The sequence below is a fragment of the Nerophis ophidion genome, linkage group LG04 (genome assembly GCF_033978795.1).
Source record: "Nerophis ophidion isolate RoL-2023_Sa linkage group LG04, RoL_Noph_v1.0, whole genome shotgun sequence".
NCBI classification, from domain to species: Eukaryota; Metazoa; Chordata; class Actinopteri; order Syngnathiformes; family Syngnathidae; genus Nerophis; species Nerophis ophidion.
Window position 1 is genome coordinate 62,509,990 of NC_084614.1, and position 16,334 is coordinate 62,526,323.

The 16,334-nt window shown below is 44.0% G+C and overlaps 1 protein-coding gene across 2 annotated transcripts in view; it reads right to left on the bottom strand.

Annotated features, from left to right (window-relative positions):
• LOC133551691 (leucine--tRNA ligase, cytoplasmic-like) overlaps window positions 1-15,600 on the bottom strand; it is a 48,396-nt gene extending 32,796 nt beyond the window's left edge. For both annotated transcript variants that reach the window (XM_061898664.1, XM_061898663.1), the window contains exons 1-10: window positions 15,437-15,600; window positions 15,010-15,131; window positions 12,990-13,077; window positions 12,838-12,918; window positions 12,608-12,748; window positions 9,232-9,393; window positions 9,048-9,160; window positions 8,899-8,962; window positions 6,210-6,298; window positions 5,894-6,119 (exon numbers count right to left, since the gene is read on the bottom strand). In XM_061898664.1, the coding sequence (XP_061754648.1) occupies window positions 5,894-6,119; window positions 6,210-6,298; window positions 8,899-8,962; window positions 9,048-9,160; window positions 9,232-9,393; window positions 12,608-12,748; window positions 12,838-12,918; window positions 12,990-13,077; window positions 15,010-15,131; window positions 15,437-15,442 (1,092 nt within the window). In that variant the 5' untranslated portion in view covers window positions 15,443-15,600. The remainder of the gene's footprint in view (window positions 1-5,893; window positions 6,120-6,209; window positions 6,299-8,898; window positions 8,963-9,047; window positions 9,161-9,231; window positions 9,394-12,607; window positions 12,749-12,837; window positions 12,919-12,989; window positions 13,078-15,009; window positions 15,132-15,436) is intronic.
• Between the last annotated feature and the right edge of the window lie 734 nt (window positions 15,601-16,334).

A 16,334-nucleotide genomic window follows, 5' to 3' on the forward strand; every position in this document is an offset into this window, starting at 1 on the left:
TAAATCTAAAAGGCGTCGTTACGATTCTCACCTTACTCATGACATAGCCAGCAACAAAACAAATATTTGTATCGGGGATGCCTTTGAAAGATGGAGACGATTGAAGACGGAGAAGATTTTTTCTTCGCCAAACTTGCTAATTTCCTTTTTGATAGGTAAGTCAGGAATTTACGTTTTCTTATTACTTGTGATAAATGAAAAAGGTAATTTCGTATGTAAACAATACTGTCCAATACAGTCAACGATCTTGTCTAACAAACCTAGTATGTTTGTGCAACAAATGCTTAGAAGCGAAGCACCATCACACTAGTGTAGCTTAGCATGCTAGCACAGTCAATGACACATCAACATAGGCTAACGGTGAAATATATGCCCATTAGCTTGTATGTCGATGTGTCATCCAACTCACAGGGCAAAATATATTTTGGGAAAATAAAACCTATGTGGTTATGGTTAGTGTCAGTGCCTATTTCATTCTAAATATGCTGATACGCTGAGGAAATAGGTTCCAACATTAGTACCGCTAATTGCGGTTTCTGGTACTGTATGTGCATCAGGCACATATTGGGTGGTATTCGCTTGGCACAATGTAATGCATTACACGTAATAATTTTCTGCTTTGTGTATTGACATGTTACTGCGATGAGGTGGCGAATTGTCCAGGGTGTACCCCGCCTTCCGCCCGATTGTAGCTGAGAAAAGCACCAGCGCCCCCAGCGACACCAAAAGGAATAAGCGGTAGACAATGGATGGCTGGATGGGTATTGATATGGTAGTAGGCTGTATGATTTATGTTTAACGTGGTTCTTGGGTAACGTGGGTTGGCTCACAGAATTGCACTCTGCACTGAAAGATGGTGATGTGCGTACAACCTACTCAGTGGCCTAGTGGTTAGAGTGTCCGCCCTGAGATCGGTAGGTTGTGAGTTGAACCCCGGCTGAGTCATACCAAAGACTATAAAAATGGGACCCATTACCTCCCTGCTTGGCACTCAGCATCAAGGGTTGGAATTGGGGGTTAAATCACCACAAATGATTCCCGGGCGCGGCACCGCTGCTGCCCACTGTTCCCCTCACCTCCCAGAGGGTGAACAAGGGGATGGGTCAAATGCAGAGAACAGATTTCACCACACCTAGTGTGTGTGTGACAATCATTGGTACTTTAACTTTAACATGGAAGTAAATGCAGTGTCAGGTTGAATGCAACATTGTGTTATGCTAAACAAAATGAGGCGTAAATCTCAGAGTTCGCCGTGTTTTGTCATCCAAGTAGGACTATGCAATATATAACATCCATCCAGTGTGATGCAGTAGTCAATAAGCTCCTTTTTTGTTATCCGGTTGTGGGGCACTCTGGCTTGTACATGCTCATGCATCCTGCACTGTTGCCATTTCTAATACAATGTAGCGTATAGGAAGTGTGGAAGTGCTGAAAACTACAACAAAGATGGAATGGAGAAGACGCTGTTGAAGTGGAGACACGTAAATAAGACCAACCCACAAAACGGCGCAACCGAAAGATATGGTCAGAAAGCAGCTTAGAAACAGTCTATAAAATATAATCTGTGCAAAACTTTGACAAAAGAACCACCGTTACATGTTTTGTAGTCCACGAGTGTTTTAAATGTAGAAAAAAATCATAATATGACCCCTTTTAACCAATTATCATTTCCCTATCAAGCCTGGAACCTAATACCTGTTTATATAAAAGGGAACTAGCAATACAAGCAGCATTTAATAAGGCCTCAAAGACTTGACTGCGCAAGAACCAAAATTGTAATACTAGTTGATAGGCTACTGGTATAAACTGGAAGTGCATATTATGAAGTATGTATTTTATCAATTGTTTCTTGCATTTATGTCATGTACAAGGTACATCTGTGGCGGTGAGTGTCTACAACATCACCTTTGGCACATAAATCTTGGAATTTTTACATGTTTAATATTGTGAATCTGTGTGCTATGTTTTGAATGTGTGTCTTAATTTTAACAGAAACTTGCCAAGGGACTGCATGTGGAAATTAGCTATTGGCTATAATCTCAGAACTATATATGTCAAACAATAATTGAAATGTGTCGTCCCTTTTAAATAAAATGAATATAAAAACCGACGTTATTTTTCACCTGACATTTACTGTAAAGCGAAAAAAGAATGAAGGACCTTTGGTCTCATACCAAAGCTTAGGAGGTAAGGAAACTTACCTTACCATCTTTCTACATTTGTTTTTATTGATTCTGATATAATTACAAACCTGCTTTGAAAGTGAAAATGATAAGGTAAAAGTACCACAAAACGTGGACATAAATAGACCACATTTTTATGGAAAAGACCGCTTTGAGTTTGAAATTGAATGTCGACAAAAGCAACAGACATGTATTTCGACATCAGCTTTAGTTGGCGCTATTTAGTACCAAGAACACATTGGATCAGCTACTTGAGTAGTTGGGAAACTGGTTCCACTGTTCTGTCATCCATCCATCCATCCATCCATCTTCTTCTGCTTATCCGAGGTCGGGTCGCGGGGGCAACAGCCTAAGCAGGGAAACCCAGACTTCCCTCTCCCCAGCCACTTCGTCTAGCTCTTCCCGGGGGATCCCGAGGCGTTCCCAGGCCAGCCGGGAGACATATTCTTCCCAACGTGTCCTGGGTCTTCCCCGTGGCCTCCTACCGGTTGGACGTGCCCTAAACACCTCCCTAGGGAGGCGTTCGGGTGGCATCCTGACCAGATGCCCGAACCACCTCATCTGGCTCCTCTCGATGTGAAGGAGCAGCGGCTTTACTTTGAGTTCCTCCCGGATGGCAGAGCTTCTCACCCTATCTCTAAGGGAGAGCCCCGCCACACGGCAGAGGAAACTCATTTCGGCCGCTTGTACCCGTGATCTTATCCTTTCGGTCATGACCCAAAGCTCATGACCATAGGTGAGGATGGGAACGTAGATTGACCGGTAAATTGAGAGCTTTGCCTTGCGGCTCAGCTCCTTCTTCACCACAACGGATCGGTACAACGTCCGCATTACTGAAGACGCCACACCGACCCGCCTGTCGATCTCACGATCCACTCTTCCCCCACTCGTGAACAAGACTCCTAGGTACTTGAACTCCTCCACTTGGGGCAGGGTCTCCTCCCCAACCCGGAGATGGCATTCCACCCTTTTCTGGGCGAGAACCATGGACTCGGACTTGGAGGTGCTGATTCTCATTCCGGTCGCTTCACACTCGGCTGCGAACCAATCCAGTGAGAGCTGAAGATCCCGGTCAGATGAAGCCATCACGACCACATCATCTGCAAAAAGCAGAGAACTAATCCTGCGGTCACCAAACCGGAACCCCTCAACGCCTTGACTGTGCCTAGAAATTCTGTCCATAAAAGTTATGAACAGAATCGGTGACAAAGGACAGCCTTGGCGGAGTCCAACCCTCACTGGAAATGTGTTCGACTTACTGCCGGCAATGCAGACCAAGCTCTGGCACTGATCGTACAGGAAGCGGACCGCCACAATAAGACAGTCCGATACCCAATACTCTCTGAGCACTCCCCACAGGACTTCCCGAGGGACACGGTCGAATGCCTTCTCCAAGTCCACGAAGCACATGTAGACTGGTTGGGCAAACTCCCATGCACCCTCAAGAACCCTGCCGAGAGTATAGAGCTGGTCCACAGTTCCACGACCAGGACGAAAACCACACTGTTCCTCCTGAATCCGAGGTTCGACTATCCGGCGTAGCCTCCTCTCCAGTACACCTGAATAAACCTTACCGGGAAGGCTGAGGAGTGTGATCCCACGATAGTTGGAACACACCCTCCGGTCCCCCTTCTTAAAGAGAGGAACCACCACCCCGGTCTGCCAATCCAGAGGTACCGCCCCCGATGTCTACGCGATGCTGCAGAGTCTTGTCAACCAAGACAGCCCCACAGCATCCAGAGCCTTAAGGAACTCCGGGCGGATCTCATCCACCCCTGGGGCCTTGCCACCGAGGAGCTTTTTAACTACCTCAGCCCCAGAAATAGGAGAGTCCACCATAGATTCCCCAGGCACTGCTTCCTCATAGGAAGACGTGTTGGTGGGATTGAGGAGGTCTTCGAAGTATTCCCTCCACCTATCCACAACATCTGCAGTCGAGGTCAGCAGAACACCATCCGCACCATACACGGTGTTGATAGTGCACTGCTTCCCCTTCCTGAGGCGGCGGACGGTGGTCCAGAATCGCTTCGAAGCCGTCCGGAAGTCGTTTTCCATGGCTTCCCCGAACTCCTCCCATGTCCGAGTTTTTGCCTCAGCGACCGCTGAAGCTGCACACCGCTTGGCCTGTCGGTACCTGTCCACTGCCTCCGGAGTCCTATGAGCCAAAAGGACCCGATAGGACTCCTTCTTCAGCTTGACGGCATCCCTCACCGCTGGTGTCCACCAAGGGGTTTTAGGATTGCTGCCCCGACAAGCACCAACTACCTTGCGGCCACAGCTCCGATCAGCCGCCTCGACAATAGAGGTGCAGAACATGGTCCACTCGGACTCAATGTCCAGCACCTCCCTCGTGACATCTTCAAAGTTCTTCCGGAGGTGGGAATTGAAACTTTCTCTGACAGGAGACTCTGCCAGACGTTCCCAGCAGACCCTCACAATGCGTTTGGGCCTTCCAGGTCTGTCCGGCATCCTCCCCCACCATCGCAGCCAACTCACCACCAGGTGGTGATCGGTAGAAAGCTCCGCCCCTCTCTTCACCCGAGTGTCCAAAACATAAGGCCGCAAATCCGATGACACAACTACAAAGTCGATCATGGAACTGCGGCCTAGGGTGTCCTGGTGCCAAGTGCACATATGGACACCCTTATGTTTGAACATGGTGTTTGTTATGGACAAACTGTGACGAGCACTAAAGTCCAATAACAAAACACCACTCGGGTTCAGATCCGGGCGGCCATTCTTCCCAATCACGCCTCTCCAGGTTTCACTGTCATTGCCAACATGAGCGTTGAAGTCCCCCAGTAGGACAAGGGAATCACCCGGGGGAGCACTTTCCAGTACTCCCTCGAGTGCTCCCAAAAAGGGTGGATACTCTGAACTGCTGTTTGGTGCATAAGCACAAACAACAGTCAGGACCCGTACCCCCCACCCAAAGGCGGAGGGAGGCTACCCTTTCGTCCACCGGGTTAAACTCCAACGTGCAGGCTTTTAGCCGGGGGGCAACAAGAATTGCCACCCCAGCCCGTCGCCTCTCACTGCCGGAAACGCCAGAGTGGAAGAGGGTCCAGTCCCTCTCGAGAGAAGTGGTTCCAGAGCCCTTGCTGTGCGTCGAAGTGAGTCCGACTATATCCAGCCAGAACTTCTCAACTTCGCGCACTAGCTCAGGCTCTTTCCCCCCAGTGAGGTGACATTCCACGTCCCAAGAGCTAGCTTCTGTAGCTGAGGATCGGACCGCCAAGTGCCCTGCCTTCGGCTGCCGCCCAGCTCACATTGCACCCGACCTCTATGGCCCCTGCTATGGGTGGTGAGCCCATTGGAGGGGTGACCCAAGTTGCCTCTTCGGGCTGTGCCCGGCCGGGCCCCAAGGGAACAGGCCCGGCCACCAGGCGCTCGCCATCGTGCCCCACCTCTGGGCCTGGCTCCAGAGGGAGGCCCCGGTGACCCGTGTCCGGCGAGGGAAATCTGGGTCTATGTTTTTTCTTCTTCATAAAGGTCTTCGAACTGCTCTTTGTCTGATCCCTCACCTAGAACCTGTTTGCCTTGGGAGACCCTACCAGGGGGCATATAGCCCCCGGACAACATAGCTCCTAGGATCATTGGGACACGCAAACTCCTCTACCACGATAAGGTGGCCGGGCGATAAACATTGTTCTGTCAATGTTTACCAATGTGTCAGAGTTGATCTACCATTAGATTAAAAAATTGCTTACTTGTCCCAGTATTTCCATGAGCACAGTTACTACTCCATTCTCCTTGGTGAATCCTTGGAAGGACATGTTCCGGGCAGACCTCCTGGTGCAGATGAAGATGTCCCCGCTGGTGGTCTCAAAGGCCACGTAATTCATGTCGGGCCTCACCCAGCAGTTGGTTTGACCGAACATGGTCTCCGGCCTAAGAGTGGCGGCCACCAGGTAGATGTTCTTGGACTTCATAGCACTGGAGGAAGAACCCCATGGAAACATTACTTCTGTCTCAGATTCAAATTGCATTGCCTGTGATGTCAATTGCAAGAAGGTCATTTGTAACCTGCTGTAAAAAACTTTGGACTTGAATTTTGCAGTGTACGGTTCAACAATCTTCATTTTGATGAGTGTGTACTCCTGTGGTCCAACTCCCTATGAGTGAGACACAGTGTTAAAAATTAACTTAGTTCATAACTCGAAAGCCACACAGTAGCATGCAGTAATTATACTGTAGGGCAGGGGTAGGGAACCTATGGCTCTAGAGCCAGATGTGGGTCTTTTGATGACTGCATCAGGCTCTCAGATAAATCTTGGCAGACATTGCTTAACACAGTAAGTAATGAATACTTTCGCTGGTAATCACAGTGTCAAAAATAACGTTCAAAATACAAAAAATTCTCATGCATTTTAATCCATCCATCCTGTTTCTACCGCACTTGTTCAAGAAGTATTTTATTTATTGTTGGTTAGCTTCAGAATAACAATGTTATTAAAAAGAATAAGAGACTGATTATACTCTAAAAATGTTGGCGTTACTTAAAAATGCACGCATTTAGTTGTATTCAGTCTTAAAAAAAAATTATATGGCTCTCACGGAAATACTTTTTAAAATATTTGGCATGTATGACTCTCAGCCAAAAAGGTTCCCGACCCCTGCTGTAGGGTATTGGTGAAATCATTATTATTCATTACGTTAGGTAAAAGTTTTTTCCCAGGGGAGGATTTGGGAGCCCGCTGTTGTTTTCCTGCGGCCGCAAGCTTTTAAAGTGCTTTATTGGATAAGCAGTGCAACATTATGCGATTGTTTAGGGCCACAACAACTGGGCAGTAGGGACACATGATTATGGCGCCCGCTCCCTTCAGTAGCTGATCACCAACGTGATCGTCGCCCTGCAAGGATTTGCTTGTTCTACTTGTATGGACTAAATTGTGTATTGTACATACCTGATTAATTTAAGTACATACAAATCTTAACAACATTTGTAAAATATTACCAATACAGTACTGCTCAGGCTCCCATAGCCAGATCTACTTCTGGTTCCAAGAGTAATACGGTAGACCCTTATCTATTGCTGTCAATTGGTTCAAGGCCTGGTCATGTTAAATTATTTTCGGAAAACTAGGGATGTGTGATAAAACGATATCCATATATAAAGTTAAAGTACCAATGATTGTCACACACACACTATATGTGGGGAAATTATTCTCTGCATTTGACCCATCACCCTTGATCACCCCCTGGGAGGTGAGGGGAGCAGTGGGCAGCAGCGGTGCCGCGCCCAGGAATAATTTTTGGTGATTTAACCCCCAATTCCACCCCCTAATGCTGAGTGCTAAGCAGGGAGGTAATGGGTCCCATATTTATAGTCTTTGGTATGACTCAGCCGGGGTTCAACTCACAACCTACCGATCTCAGGGCGGACACTCTAACCACTAGGCCACTGAGTGGTAATATATACCGCGATAGACATGTAATCATTATCAATAAAACATTTGATTAAAAAAGCCCCCAGACTCTGGAATAACTTACACCAGTCCCTCCACGAGCTTGACTGATTTTACACTTTAAAAAAAAACATTTGAAGACTCCTTTTTTCAGTAAAGCTTTTAGTTAATGAACAGCACTTTGTGATTTTATCTGTGAGCAGCGCTTTATAAATAAAACTGACTAACTTACTATTAAGTTTAGGAGCGCCATCTGGATGTGTCGCGGTTGATTATTTGCATGGAGTTAGAAGAGAAAACTAAAAATGAGTGCTGCAGAGAGCGAAGAAATTGTTGATCAAACAGGAAAAGTCACCTCTACAGTATGGCAATTTTGACTTTTTTTTTTTAAACTGACCAAAGTCAGACCAAAGCGCTCGTAATCAGTAATCCCACACCTCTTTAGCCACACTCACCCTTAAAATAGTTATTCTCAGGTTTCTGTTATGCTTACATATTTAAACTTTGCACTATTTTGTCACACTTTATTGAGCCTTTTCTCAGGTTTCTGTTATGCTTACATATTTAAACTTTCCACCATTTTGTGACACTTTATTGAGCCTTTTCTCAGGTTTCTGTTATGCGTACATATTTAAACTTTCCACCATTTTGTGACACTTTATTAAGCCTTTTTTTTTTTTACTAATTCTTTATTTTTGTATGTTGTGAAAGTGTTTATTGTGATTTTAGGACTCAGTTGACGTTGATTCAGTGTTTTTCATGGTTGTGTTCACATTTCCTGTCTTTTCTGCTTTGATATCTGAGGGGATTATAATCAGAGGAAGGTTACATTTGATATTAAAAGGTTTACATTTATTATATTTTTCTCCTGGTCCTTATATTCAATAAGTCATAAAAAATATCAATAATTATCGATATCGAACGATATAAAACAATTAGTGATACAGTTTTCAGCCATATCACCCAAGCCCACCGTAAATTAAAAATTTTGTACCTTTTTTTTCCCATATATCTAGAACATAAACCTACAATACTCACTAGGCAGCAGTCAGACCCATAGCCCCTATAGTTACACAAGTAATTTTAAAGACTGAAATGGGGCCCCAAACAAAATCTTGTTTCGGGCCACAAAAAGCCTCAGAGCCTGATTTTTAAACGTTAATATCATGGACAATCACCTTAATTTATCTGGGGCAGCCAAAATAGTGATTGTAAATAAGTTTCTCTGTTTGCAAAGTCACATCTAAGTTGGGTGCCCGTACTTGTACTGTACATGGTATTTTGATGCAAGAAAAATATACGCATACCTCTCCTGTCTGCCGGTCATGGTCCATGCATGGTTGCCCATCGCTCGGGGAATAGATGGTATACCTGCACGAGCACAATATAATATTGATTAATACAAATATCAACTATGGATACCCATTTGTCAATATTTCTAAAAGAGCCATTCCACCGTTTCCCAAACTTGATTTTTTTCCTCTCCTTTAGGGTGACAAACTGCCACCGGACAAAGGAGTCATAGAAAGGGTTGACGTCTGTGGTGATGAATGACCGCCGCCAGTCCACCTGTGGGGCCACAGACTGCCATGTAAATGCATTTCATCAGGAGTGTCACACACAGATCATGTCTTCGTCACCTTCACGCCCATCAGTTTGAGGTCTTTGACAGCCAGGGGAGGGAAAAACTCCAGCCAGTGTTCAGCACTGGCGAATTTTTCAATGTCGCTGTCATCCAGGCCCAGAGACCTCATGATGTTCCACTGAAAGGCCGAGCAGCCGGATTTGGCCACAACTTTACTCTAAAGGGACGAACAAAAAAACAACAGGTAAAATGGCGCAATAAATGATTTCAATACAGGACAATATGTTTAATGACGAGTTGTATGTTCTATTTGGGTATTCAAAGGATAACTGCACTTTTTTGGAATGTTGCCTATCATTTACAATCCCTATGTAAGACTTTTTATGTATTGTATTTCATTAATAAACGTTAGCAAAAAGTCAGCTAACAATATTATTTCGAAAATCCTCGAAAAAATTGTTGCAGAGCAGCTAAATGAACACTTAGCGTTTAACAATCTATGTGAAACCTTTCAATCCGGTTTCAGGGCAAATCACTCGACTGAGACAGCCCTCGCAAAATTGACTAATGATCTATTGCTAACGATGGACTCTGATGCGTCATCTATGTTGCTGCTCCTCGATCTTAGCGCTGCTTTCGATACCGTCGATCATAGTATTTTATTAGAGCGTATCAAAACACGAATTGGTATGTCAGACTCAGCCCTCTCATGGTTTAACTCTTATCTTACTGATAGGATGCAGTGCGTCTCCCATAACAGTGTGACCTCGGACTATGTTAAGGTAACGTGTGGAGTTCCCCAGGGTTCGGTCCTTGGCCCTGTACTCTTCAGCATCTACATGCTGCCGCTGGGTGACGTCATACGCAAATACGGTATTAGCTTTCACTGTTATGCTGATGACACCCAACTCTACATGCCCCTAAAGCTGACCAACACGCCGGACTGTAGTCAGTTGGAAGCGTGTCTTAATGAAATTAAACAATGGATGTCCGCTAACTTTTTGCAACTTAATGCCAAAAAAACGGAAATGCTGATTATCGGTCCTGCTAGACACAGACCTCTATTTAATAATACAACTTTAACATTTGACAACCAAATAATAAAACAAGGTGACTCTGTAAAAAATCTGGGTATTATCTTCGACCCAACTCTCTCCTTTGAGTCACACATTAAAAGCGTTACTAAAACGGCCTTCTTTCATCTCCGTAATATCGCTAAAATTCGCTCCATTTTGTCCACTAAAGACGCCGAGATCATTATCCATGCGTTTGTTATGTCTCGTCTCGATTACTGTAACGTATTATTTTCGGGTCTCCCCATATCTAGCATTAAAAGATTACAGCTGGTACAAAATGCGGCTGCTAGACTTTTGACAAGAACAAGAAAGTTTGATCATATTACGCCTGTACTGGCTCACCTGCACTGGCTTCCTGTGCACTTAAGATGTGACTTTAAGGTTTTACTACTTACGTATAAAATACTACACGGTCTAGCTCCAGCCTATCTTGCCGATTGTATTGTACCGTATGTCCCGGCAAGAAATCTGCGTTCAAAAGACTCCGGCTTATTAGTGATTCCTAGAGCCCCAAAAAAGTCTGCGGGCTATAGAGCGTTTTCCGTTCGGGCTCCAGTACTCTGGAATGCCCTCCCGGTAACAGTTCGAGATGCTACCTCAGTAGAAGCATTTAAGTCTCACCTTAAAACTCATCTGTATACTCTAGCCTTTAAATAGACCTCCTTTTTAGACCAGTTGATCTGCCGCTTCTTTTCTTTCTCCTATGTCCCCCCCTCCCTTGTGGAGGGGGTCCGGTCCGATGACCAAGGATGAAGTACTGGCTGTCCAGAGTCGAGACCCAGGATGGACCGCTCGTCGGGACCCAGGATGGACCGCTCGCCTGTATCGGTTGGGGACATCTCTACGCTGCTGATCCGCTTGAGATGGTTTCCTGTGGACAGGACTCTCGCTGCTGTCTTGGATTCGCTTGAACGGAACTCTCGCGGCTGTGTTGGAGCCACTATGGATTGAACTTTCACAGTATCATGTTAGACCCGCTCGACATCCATTGCTTTCGGTCCCCTAGAGAGGGGGGGTTGCCCACATCTGAGGTCCTCTCCAAGGTTTCTCATAGTCAGCATTGTCACTGGCGTCCCACTGGATGTGAATTCTCTCTGCCCACTGGGTGTGAGTTTTCCTTGCCCTTTTGTGGGTTCTTCCGAGGATGTTGTAGTCGTAATGATTTGTGCAGTCCTTTGAGACATTTGTGATTTGGGGCTATATAAATAAACATTGATTGATTGATTGAACAATAGAGCCAATTGGAGTCGCTCTAATCCATCTATAAGGCGCTCTAAAAACATCCAAAACCAACATAAATGTTTTATATACATTCTATAAGTATATATTAATTGTAGTAACAATCACAATTATAACAACATGTAATATTTACCCATTTTGGTCATTTTAAACATATGGCGGCGTATTTTTACAGACACATCATTTTTACTTTTGCCTTTAACAACAACAACAACAACAACAAAAACTACTACCAATAATGACAGACTTCATGAGAACCATCCTTGAATACCTTGGGACAAATGATGATCCAGAACTTTATTTTATTGCGCCTGAATGGCAAATGGCCCCCGAAGTTGTTGAAGAAGAAAAAGACAAAGAAGAAGACAAAGAAAAAGACAAAGGCAAAGAAAAAGACAAAGAAGATGAAGAGGAAGAAAAAGAACAGGTGGACCTGGCCATCTTCACTTTCCACTCCCTCAAAAAGGGGGGGGGGGGGACTGGGCTCAGCCGGTCGGAGTCCCGGCTTGCGTCTGGCGGTGGAGGACTGTGGGGAGGCGTGGCCAGCAGACCGACAGCGAGGCGGGGCACGCCGGGGCCGACCCCGAGATGGCGGCGAGGAGGCGTGGCCGGCGGGCAAGCGACGAGGCGGGGTGCACCGGGATCGACGCCGTAATAAACGGCAGGTGCGTGGATTGCCCAGGTGGGCACAATTGTGTAATCACCTCTCAATGAATAAAAGGACAGCAGCAGAGAACGACGGGGCAGAAGGAACTGGAGAGACCCGAGCACATGCAGCGCGAAATCAACACAGAGCGAGAAACAGACGACGATGCTTGAGGCTGAAAAACAACCGGAAGAGCGAGCAGTGAAAGAGGAAGGAGCTGAAAAGCGACCCGCACAGAGACTGAGTACTATTAAAAAATAAACGAAGTCGCAAATTGCTTGCAGTAATGTCTGTCCTTGGTGGTCCATGGAACCCCGACAGTGAGAGACTGTTACACTCCCGAATAAGTTTTTCAACTCGTTTCAGTCGGGGTAAACGTAAATCAATTTATGGTATAATCCAATCATTTTTAAAAACCTATAGAATGCAACATTACAATTCAAAGTAAACAAAGAAATATGCTTTCATACCTTTTTGCTCTTTGCTTTGTCCTTAATGATGATTTCATCAGACACCATTGGCTTTTCCTTCTCCTTCTCTTCCTCCTCGTCAGGAAACTGTGGTGGATTTCCGTACAGCTCCATCTCTCTCTTTAGCTTGTCTGCGCAGGCCTTGGCAAAGACAACATGCATTTGCAGTTAGATTTTTTCATTCACAGAGCAGGTATGAGACCTGTGTTTGGTGAAAAATAATCACTTACTTTGATTGGCATTCCTGTGCAATGGAGGCCAAATGGGAAAAGGCATTTTTTCCCTTTTAAGGCCTGGTAGCCAACTGCAAACTGACAAGGAAAATACATACACATTTGAGACATCATTTTTACATTTTCTTTTGAAAATATATCCAGCTTACCTCACACTTTGACAAGCTAAATGTGTGACCGAGATGCAACTTCCCATTCATGTATGGGTAGGGGAAGGTGACAAAATACTTGTTTTTGCTGTGGAAAGAAGCGTTTTAGGGAAAGTGTAAGCAATAGCGAATGTAGGGAAGGACAATTAATAGAATTTTGATTTCAATTATGGCTTGTCACAATCATAGAAATATGTGCATGCAAATTAAGAGGTTCGTAAAATCTGAAACAGATGGAGTGCATGAGTGAAAAAAGAGCACGTTTGGGATCTCACCATGGTTGCTACTTTTTGCCTAATCAATTATCACTAAACTCACCAAAAAAAGTAAGGTCATATGATTTCCGCGTTCACGTAACCGCGGACAGTCACTTAATTGGTCAATAAAAACAGAATCTGCTGTTGAACACACGATATCACAAAGATTGACATAAATGTAAGTGAAATACTGTCATTGTGAGAAGGAAGATTTGTTAGGGAACAAATTGTGTCCGGTACCGCTCATTCATCCCCGAAACACTCAACTGCTCCGTCTAGAACTTGACGTCAAAACGGCCACTTGAAACAACGACTCAACTATGAAGCTATCAAGAAAAACATCCTTACAACACATCTCATCTACTTTTGTTGTTGTGAACAGCATCATCGATGTAAGATCAACATACAAAAGCTTTCTCTCTTTTTTTGCAGCTTCAAGTAATCTCAAAACCCGTCAACTCAGAACAGCAGCACACTTCCACCCTTCACAATACCAGAACTCTGCGCCAAATCCGGTCTGACTGCGCAAATAAAATACAAGTTTGAAAAAGTACCCGTACATACCTAAAACACTTACTATTGTATTAATAAACATTAACAACCTTATATCAAAACACATATCAATACACATTACAAACGTATTATGCTGTGTTTTAAAATAATGGTCAAAATTTTCCAAAGATGTATTGCACCAATAAATGTGAGGATTTTTGCCTTTAACAACCATTTTATCAAATTTAATATATGACACAAAAAGCACACACTTTATTGGGGTAAAATGAGTGTAAAAATAAACAGAATTCAACAAAAGTTTAAATGAAAAAAGGTAATTTTATTGTTTTCTATATTGCTTTTGGTATTTGACTTTGTTGTTATTACAATCATACTTTTTGTGGTTTGTTCGTTGAAACTATATTTACAGTTGAGTTTTGTTGGTACAATACTCATGTTTTCAAATTGACATTTAATCCTGTTATTAATGGTTACTACAAGAGCAATCTAAAAACAGTGATTATTTTTGTCATTATCGCATAGCTCTAATTGAGTGTTAACATCTCATTTCCATCTCTGCTAAAGCTAAATATTAAGTGTTATATTATATAAATTGACAAATTGTGCACTGCCGCAAAATTGTAATGTGGCAATAAATCATAAGGTATCTACATCAAAAAAAACGTGTCATCCTGGAAGGTGGTGAGACGGCTTGTATTAAAAAGCCACCAATAGTACGTGTGCCTCACAACACAAAGGTCCTGTGTTCGATCCTGGGCTCGGGATCTTTCTGTATGGAGTTTGCATGTCCTCCCCGTGAATGCGTGGGTTCCGTCCGGGTACTCCGGCTTCCTCCCACCTCCAAAGACATGCACCTGGGGATAGGCTGATTGGCAACACTAAATTGGCCCTAGTGTGTGAATGTGAGTGTGAAAGTTGTCCGTCTATCTGTGTTGGCCCTGTGATGAGGTGGCGACTTGTCCAGGGTGTACCCCGCTTTCCGCCCGAATGCAGCTGAAATTAGTCTCCAGCGACCCCGAAAGGGATTGATGGGTATGTATGATCTGCACAACATTTGTTTTCTTGGCATTCAAAGCCTCTGAATTGGCATTCAAAGCCTACCATGAATTGATTTACAAGTTGAAAAACGTATCCGGGTGTTACCATTTAGTGGTCAATTGTACGGAATATGTACTGAACTGTGCAATCTACTAATAAAAGTTTCAATCAATCAATCAATCTGACCATTTATTTTCCTAAAATATACTCACTGTGCACTTTCCCCAAGGGTTGTGGGCACATCATTCTCAAAGGCTTTCTCCTTTTCCCATTTAGCTTGGATTTCCAGCTCGATTTTTCTCAAAAAGTCCAACTTTGCTGTTCCTTTACGCTCCTGCAAAATAAACAAAGTGTTGCATCAAAGCAGCTGCTGGTGTTACATTCACCAATGCAAATGCAATCGCAAAGGAAGATACAGGCGCAATTTAATGACAAATGAACATACACTTACAACCAAGAATAGAGCAAAATGTCTTAATCACATATTTCAAAGTCTGTCGGATGTGTTTTAGTACTACTAAACACAAGCTGTTAGCCGACTTAGCTAGCAGCTACAGAAAGTATGTGGTTATGTCCACGTGTGCTACTCCTACACCGACATTATCCACCCAAAAATTCATCTCCTAACAGCTGACTTACCGTCATCTTGGCACAGGCGATAATGCAACTGTTTTAGTCGGTTGCTTCGCAGAATTAAATTGACAGTATGACAAGGGAAGAGAAACCCACGCCACCGCTCTCCAGTGCCCGGCTGATGACATCCGGAAGTCAGCTTCTTCGCAATGCTTTCTGGGAAATGAAGTCCAAAACAATGTCCAGCGTGATAACGTTCGCTATCCGGCTAAGAACTGTACGTCACGACGAGTGGCGGTGACAGCCACGACACGGCCACTCGTCGTGACATAACCTGAACTTTTTTAACTATTATCAAAAAATTAAACGACACCAGGAAGCCAGAAGCAGAAGAGGGAACAAGGAGACTGGAGCCTATCCCGGAAGGCAGAGTACATCCTGGACAAGTCGCCCCTCATTATTAGAAATAAACAAATTATTATAAATCAATTCAACATGCCCCTTCTTCTTTCTTCAATGTGCTTTTTTTCCGCCCTTCAATTTCTAAAATAAGTAACAGATCATCAGCTAGACCAGGGGTCACCAAGGCGGTGCCCGCGGGCAACAGGTAGCCCGTAAGGACCAGATGAGTCGCCCGCTGGCCTGTTCTAAAAAAAAATACGGTAGCTCAAATAGCAGCACTTACCAGTGAGCTGCCTCTATTTTATTTTTATTTTTATTTTTTTCACTAGCAAGCTGGTCTCGCTTTGCTCAACATTTTTAATTCTAAGAGAGACAAAACTCAAATTGAATTTGAAAATCCAAGAAAATATTTTAAAGACTTGGTCTTCACTTGTTTAAATAAATTAATGTATTTTTTTACTTTGCTTCTTATAACTTTCAGAAAGACAATTTTAGAGAAAAAATACAACCTTAAAAATTATTTTAGGATTTTTAAACACATATACCTTTTTACCTTTTAAAT